General features: G+C 39.1%; 1 protein-coding gene across 1 annotated transcript in view; it reads right to left on the bottom strand.

Annotated features, from left to right (window-relative positions):
• Window positions 1-353: 353 nt before the first annotated feature.
• Window positions 354-8378, bottom strand: part of cse1l (CSE1 chromosome segregation 1-like (yeast)) — a 49775-nt gene continuing 41750 nt past the window's right edge. The window contains exons 23-25 of the mRNA XM_060836355.1: window positions 5348-5494; window positions 4017-4248; window positions 354-1640 (exon numbers count right to left, since the gene is read on the bottom strand). Of these exons, the coding sequence (XP_060692338.1) occupies window positions 1551-1640; window positions 4017-4248; window positions 5348-5494 (469 nt within the window). The 3' untranslated portion in view covers window positions 354-1550. The remainder of the gene's footprint in view (window positions 1641-4016; window positions 4249-5347; window positions 5495-8378) is intronic.

The raw sequence follows: 8378 nt of genomic DNA, 5'->3' as shown, positions 1-8378 counted from the left end.
GAGGTGAATGTTTTTAGTTTGGATGATTCTACTTTCACAAACTTTCAATGTTCTATTGACTAAAATATTTCAATGAAAGGTCAATGTTTCAAACACTCAGCTATTTCAAGTACTGTTTACAATTAAACCAAATATATTTCCAGTGAATATCAGAAATTGGTAAAACATGTGGAAAATATTGGCAAAAATGCTGACAATTAAGATAATCAAGAATGTAACACACAAGGCAATAGGTACAAACAGAATATTATAAAAGTTCTGTTTTGTTTCAACTGCTTCTTTCATGATTTTTATCCTACTTTTACATGGTTATTCCATAAAGGAGAATTATTCAGATTTGAATCAGCTTTTCTCACATTTTCAAAGATTCTTCAAGAGGCTTTATTACAGTAAACACATTTTTTTTTGAACAACAGCCAAGTACACTTAGTGTGCCTACAATTTTGGTTGGTGCATGGAACAAAATTGTTGTCATTGACTAATCACAGTAATCAATTTCACGTCAATTTTTCTACAACAGACCCACACGAGGGAAAACGTGTCTTGGACAGCTTTGGGGAACAAACATCAACACTTGCCTGGTGCCTCCCATTTTATCTTACATACCTGGTAATTTCTTAAATTTATTCACATACTCTCTCCTGTTACTTTTGGAAAGAAATCTAATTGGAATTTGAGTAAATCAATGAAGGATCTGTTCAACAGATTAACTGCATGAAATATTGTTTCTGTACTTTACTTTTTTGAGTGGTGTCCTTCAACTGTATTACTCTTGACACAATATTACTTGCCATTGACCTACACAATCTACATCAGTATAATCACGTTTCAATCTTCTCTTTTCCAGTGAGAAAATACCCACCTTACGCAATAACTTATCATCTAAACCTCCAATCCTGGTGCAAGTTTATCTGAAATCCTTAACTATAAGTGAATATCTCTGCACCTCACACGACCATTAAGAGTAGGAGAATGTTGATTTGCCGTAACAATATTGGTCAGTTTACAAAAAGATGGAAGAAAGCTTTCAAACCCTAAACTCCAACAACAAAGCAGTGGCCTGTAACAGGAAGGCACTATTTGAGGCATAATGCTTACAAACCTGCATTCTACCATTTTGTGACACACTGTGCAATCGAGACACTGGTCATTAGCTTGCTGTTCACAACTGGGAAACTAGGAACTGTTGCCCATAAAATATGAAATGGGGTAAAACGATAGAAGCAAGTGCCAAGTTTTTAGTATTTTCCATTTTATTTTACACCAGAGTAACTGTACACGGCAATGCATCTGTGGGTGCTTTATTAATTCAGGTTTTGCAGTTAGAATAAGAAAACATAAATAAAAGGCAGAAGGTGGATAGAAAGAGATCACAAGCAATAGGCCTACACAGGACCAAACTGATTTGGATAGAAGTCATCATAATCATTGCGAGCCAGTACTACTCCTCCAGGTTTATTCCTACTGCAAACACAATCAAATGATGTTCACTGTGCAAGCACACATGGCAAAAAGCCTTTAACGAATGTCTTTAGTCAACCACAACAGGTTCACACCAGCTGCACACTTGCAGCCTGAAGATAACTTTGCAGATATTGTAAAGCCTCTGCATTCAAACTTGTGCTGATCATAGACGGCACCTATTGGAGAAAAGTATGACATTAATAGTCTTATTTTGGTTAATTAAACTAAATAACAAAATCAATTTCAGTTGCTGTACCTTATAAATTCACGTGATTTATTGTACTCAGGATCCAAATTTCATCTTTATTTTAGCCTGTCAATATATTTTCTATCTCGGGAATCAATTCCATTAACATTGTTTCAACAAATGACAGAATTTTCTACACTAAATAATAAAGATTAAAGTCATTCCTTAAATTGAGCTTAATGAATGACTTTTTTGACTTGAAGCGGTATACAGCACCTGATCCCAACTACCCAAGCGCACACTGTGCATTCAAACTGGAAACTTTGTGGTCTTTCACCCTCTGTTGACTGGTAATATATCAGGCTAGTGAAATGACCAATAGCCCAGCAACACGGTAGCTCAATGGTTAGCATTGCTGCCTTATAACACCAGAGACCTGGGTTTGATTCCCACTTTGTGGAGTTTGCACATTTTCCCCATGTCTGCATGGGTTTCCTCCCACAATCCAAAAAATGTGCAGGCCAGGTAAATTGGCCATGCTAAATTGCCCGTAGTGTTAGGTGCATTAGTCAAAGTTAATATAGGGTAGTGGAATGGGTCTGGGTGGGTTACTCTTTGGAGGTGGACTTGTTGGGCCGAAGGGCCTGTTTCCATACTGTAGGGAATCTAACCTAATCCAGAGACATAATTCCCAAATTTGAACTCCTGCCTAACTTTGGTCTTCATTTCCTCCAACGCTAAACATTATTTCTTTGATTTCAGTCAGAACAATGAGAACAGAACTGTGCTATGGTCTCTTGTACACAGCATTAGACTTAATTTCGAGAAGTCAATTCAGCTTAACAAGATTAAAAATGTTTGCTCAGAGTAATCAATAGGTCAAGTTAAAACGAATTCTAATTTATTACAGATTATCCATCTGCCTTATAGTAAAGTGTGAAGCCAGAAAATTTAAGTCAGTTATTAGCTTGCAATAATAATTGAGCATAGCCAAAGAATTGAAACATACAATTTCTTCATTGTTCTTACCCAACATTATATAGCCATATGCCCACTGAATAGTAGTATCTATCATCCTGTTAAAAGTTTAAATTCATTAAGTAAAACTGAAAACGACAACTATTTTACAAATAACTTTCTTACATAAATACAGCAATGCATGCGTAGGCATTGAATTCATTCAGTGTGTTGGTGAGGTTCAAACTCTAATCTTTCATTAAGTTGGTCATTTCCAGACAGGTTAGTTATGCTAATTATCTGGGATGCAGTTTGATGCTCGGTCATAGAGTCAGAATCGTACAGCATTAAAACAAACCTTTCGGCCCAATTCCTCCATGCCGACCAGAAACCCTAAATTAATCTAGTTCATTTAGCCATTTTGGCCCATATTCCTCTAAACACTTCCTATTCATATGCCCATCCAGTTGCCTTTTAAATTGTACCAGCCTCCACCACTTGCTCTGGCAGCTCATTCCATATATACATGTCTGCATGAAGTTGCCGCTTTGATCTTGAATCTATGCCTTCTAGTTTTGGACTCCCCTATTCTCGGAAAACGATCTTGTCTATTCACCCTATCCATGCCCTTCATGATTTTATAAGCATTGATTAGGTCATCCCTCAGCTTCTGACACTCCAGGGAAAACAGCCCCAGCCTATTCAGCCTCTCCCTTTAGCTCAATCCCTCAAACCCTGGCAACATCCTTGTAAATCTTTTCTGAACCCTTTTCAAGTTTCACATCTTTCTCATAGCATGAAGACCAAAAGTGAAAAGGTATTCCAAAAATGGCCTTACAGCTGAAACATGACCTTCCAACTCCTATACTCAATGCAGTGACAATAAAGGCAATTCTACCAAACACCTTCTTCAGTACCCTGTCTCCCTGTGACCCTACTTTCAAGGAACTGTGAACCTTCAACCCAGGGTCTCTTTGTTTGGCAACACTCCCCAGGACCCTATCATTAAGTGCATAAGCCTTATGTGCCTTACTAAAGTGTAAAATCTCACATTTATCTGAAGTGAACTCCACATGGCATTCCTTGGCACATTCGATCAAGGTTTTTTTGTACTGATATAACCTTTCTCACTGTCTAATACATCACTAATTTTGGTGTCATCTGCAACCTTATTAACCATCCCTGCTGTATTCACATGTGAATCATTTATATAAATGACAAAATGGTGGAATGCTCTTTGGTTAAAACAAAATAGTGAGGTCCATTCACACCCAATATTTTTGGAACCATCTCGTGGCTTTGCTGCCACAGAAGGACAATAAAGGCCTCTTCCATATTTTGGAAAAGCATTGTCCTTTCTAAACTGATTTTACGCATGTTTTCCTTAATGTACAGTTCTACTACCTACCCTGCCTGGACATGCCGTAGACAGCTTGTGAAGGGACTGGGCCAGATGAACTCTTGGATTGCTCACTGTTGCACCAATGGGATCGTGTTCCTTTTTTCCTGCAAATGCTAGCTGGGAGAAAGCTGTTTGATAACCTGGTGCATCTTCAATATCAATGAAATGTTCATCATCAGGAATGCTGTCATCTTCAGGCAATTCAAATAATCCAATAAGAGCCTGGAGCAAAGGTGTCCTGTTTCAAGAGGTTGAATTGGTAGAATAAACAGTTAATGCTTGATTAAAACATTATTGATCATTAACAAATGAGTTCAACAGCCATTATTATCAGAACCTTGCAAGGAAGATTCTTCGAATAAAAAGGGAATGGATGTAGGAAACTTGTATATTTCTTCGTCTTGTACCCCCAACGCGGCACAACATTCCAAGTGTTGGAGGGTTACAACAAAAAAGTTTGCACTTTACCATTCAGTTGGATTTGGCATTAGATAAAACAAGGTTGCAAAGATTGCTCGTCGATCAAAATCTCAGCCACTTGAGATTGGTCCAGTCTTGATCATACAGCATTAATTAGGACAGATGCACTGATACAATCTAAAGTGGATATTAATTCTAAAATAGAAATTAGTTGCCAATTAAAGACTTTTTTTTAGTTCTAGTATTTCCAATTACACTATTTTATCGGAAATCAATGCATAAAGAATATGCATCAATTTAACTGGTGGGATTTCTTGTGAGTCATCTAAGTTAAGAACTTGCTGCATTACCCGAATCTTTCTAACTTAATCAACTGCCAAATAATAAATACCCAGGCTACTTAATTCACATGTCAGGAACATGATGGAATACTCTCCAATTGGCTGTCTGCAACCTGTACCACCAAATTGTACAAGTACAGCAGATGCACAGAATACCAATCACCTGCAAGATTCCCCCTCATGCACACAGCACCCTGATTTGGAATTATACTGCTATTCCTTCACTGTAACTGGGTCAAACTTCTGGAATGCTCCAACAGCGCTGTGAATGTTCCTATACCAGAAGGACAGCAATGGCTCAAACAGGTGGCTCATTAACACTTTCGCAAAGGCAATTCGGCATTAAGATCAAATTTTGGCTTTGCCAGAAATTTTCACATTTCCTGGAAGAATGTTTCTTTTTAAAAATCATGTAAGGGACACTTCAGTTTCAAGACCACCACTAAGACTATCGCAACTGTGAAGGAGCCTAGGTCCAAACTTACTCTGCTTCATTAACAGTCTGCACAGTTGTAGACTGTGGATTCTAAACAAAAAACATAAGCTCTCATTTCGTAAAAAGACCTGTCAACTTACCACAGCTTAGTATAATCGGTGTCCATCATTGAAGGGCATTCTGTTAGGATCTTTGTAATTCCCACTGCACAAATTTTTTTCTCAATCTGTCCAGACACCTTCTGTACTTCTGGAATAACAATTTTCTCCAAAACCATACCAAACATTCTGCAACAAAACAATTGCATGTCAATTAAGTATAAAATAAACACAAGGAAGATGGGTCTGCTAGCAAGGTCTGCTTCGATAAGCGACCCATAAATTAGACTACTTACAGTATGGAAACAGGCCCTTCAGCCCAACAAGTCCACACCAACCCGCCGAAGCGCAACTCACCTAACACTAGGTGTCTCGAGAGTGGTGGTGAGCTATCTTGTTTGAAATGCTGCTACCTGAATACTGAAGTCAATCTGAGATATTTAAATCCAGGATGCTGACTCAACAGTGATAGATCGCCAAAACAAAATGATCTGTGACTTTACAGTGATGGAATGCCCCAACTGTCTGCTGGCATCTTTTTACATAATGCAGTTGCAGGTTTGAAAGTGGTGTTCAACTACTTGTGTACTGTTAGAGCTCTAGTCACCCAGTCAAGTGAGAAGTACTTCACATTTCTGAATTAAGCCTTATAGAATGCAGAAAAGCTTAAAAGAGTCAGGAAATGCATTCACTGCAGAATACCCAGTCATACTCTTGAAGCCATCATCTAGTCAATGATGAAAATGAAAATATTTTTAATGGGGAACACAATGATGATACTGCCATTTAATATCAATGGGAAGTAGCCAGGTTCTTATTTGAGACAGTCACTACCAAGCACTTTTGTGGTGCAAATTAACTTGCTACTTAAGCCAGTATGTCTAATTCTTGCTGCATGGGAGCTAGAACTATTTTATTAACTAAGCAGTTACAACTGGAATTGAACACTTTGCAACTACCAACAAACATTCAAAGTGACATCCTGATCAATGGAAAGACATCAATACAGCAGCTGAACAGTGTTCACGTAGGAAACTGCCATTAGTTCCAACAATACAACCATCTTCCTTGGTTCTTGATAGGATTCTAGCCAGGAGAGATTTTTCCTGAATTTCAGTGATTTCAAATACAGTAGGGCACTTTGATAGTCACCCTCACCTCTGGAATTCAGCTCTTTTGTCTATATTTTGGATCAATGCTGTAATAAAATCTGGAGCCAAATGACGCTGGTGAAACTGAAACTGAGCATCAGTGATTGTGTTATTGTTGAGTGGCACCAGGTATGATCATCAATGACTCCTTCCATAACTCTGCTAGTGAATCAGAGTAGGCTATGGGCAGTAATTGAAACGATTGGAGTTATCTTTCTTATTCGTGCAGAGAACTAATTGGAAGTAGGAAGGAGAGAAACACGCAGACGATTTGGACTAAATGGTCTTGCTTTTGTGCTTTAATATTTTATGATTAAAGTGGATGATAACACATGGAGCACTGATCAAAAATAAAAATAAAATAATTCTTAGGGGTGGTAAGCAATAATCTTGGGAAAACATTCTCTTGAGATTAACTAAACTGAATGCAGAATGGAATGGCAAACAACTATAGGTGGTCTCTGGAAGCTAATAACTGTCAGACTAAGCTTTTCTCTACGTTTTTCCTATTGGGCACTAATGCATGAACTTATTTTGACTTCTAGTAACTATTACGCCATTTCTTGGTTGCAATAAGCAAAAGGTGAAAGGCTATAAACCATGTCGATTTTACTGTGGGGAGAAAAAGGACCTTGTAATGTGGTAATTGTGAAGCAAAGGCAAACAAGGCTAAGGGAGGACTCATTAGGGATAGTCAACATGGTTTTGGGCGTGGGAAATCATGTCTCACAAACGTGATTGAGTTTTTTGATGAAGTAATAAAGAGGATTGATGAGGGCAGAGCGGTAGATGTGATCTTTATGGACTTCAGTAAGGCGCTCGACAAGGTTCCCCATGGGAGACTAATTAGCAAGGTTAGATCTCACGGAATACAAGGAGAACCAGCCATTTGGATACAGAACTGGCTCAAAAGGTAGAAGACAGGGGGTGGTGGTGGAGGGTTGTTTTTCAGATTGGAGGCCTGTGACCATTGGCGTGCCACAAGGATCGGTGCTGGGTCCTCTACTTTTTGTCATTTACATAAATGATTTGGATGCGAGCATAAAAGGTACAGTTAGTAAGTTTGCAGATGACACAAAATTGGAGGTGTAGTGGACAGCGAAGAAGGTTACCTCAGATTACAACAGGATCTTGGCCAGATGGCTGAGAAGTGGTGGATGGAGTTTAATTCAGATAAATGTGAGGTGCTGCATTTTGGGAATGCAAATCTTGGCAGGACTTATACATTTGATGGTAAGGTCCTAGGGAGTGTTGCTGAACAAAGAGACCTTGGAGTACAGGTTCATAGCTCCTTGAAAGTGGAGTCGCAGTGAGGTAGATAGGATAGAGAAGGCAGCATTTGGCATGCTTTCCTTTATTGGTCAGAGTATTGAGTACAGGATTTGGGAGGTCATGTTGCTGCTGTACAGGACATTGGTTAGGCCACTGTTGGAATATTGCGTGTAATTCTGGTCTTCTTCCTATCGGAAGTATGTTGTCAAGCTTGAAAGGGTTCAGAAAAGATTTATAAGGACGTTGCCAGGATTGGAGGATTTGAGCTATAGGGAAAGGCTGAACAGGCTGGGGCTGTTTTCCCTGGAGTGTTGGAGGTTGAGGGGTGGCCTTATAGAGGTTTACAAAATTACAAGGGGTATGGATAGGGTAAATAGACAAAGTCTTTTCGCTGGGGTCGGGGGGTCCAGAAATAGAGGGCATAGGTTTACGGTAAGAGGGTAAAGATATAAAAGAGACCTAAGGGGCAATTTTTTCACACAGAGGGTGGCACGAGTATGGAATGAGCTGCTAGAGGAAGTGCTGGAGACTGGTACAATTGCAACAATTAAGAGGCATTTGGATGGGTATATGAATAGAATGGGTTTGGAGGGATATCGGCCGGGTGCTGGCAGGTGGGACTATATTGGATTGGGATATCTGGTCAGCGT

This window comes from Hemiscyllium ocellatum, chromosome 15 (genome assembly GCF_020745735.1).
Source record: "Hemiscyllium ocellatum isolate sHemOce1 chromosome 15, sHemOce1.pat.X.cur, whole genome shotgun sequence".
Classification (NCBI taxonomy): Eukaryota; Metazoa; Chordata; class Chondrichthyes; order Orectolobiformes; family Hemiscylliidae; genus Hemiscyllium; species Hemiscyllium ocellatum.
This window is presented reverse-complemented; position numbering and strand designations above follow the sequence as displayed.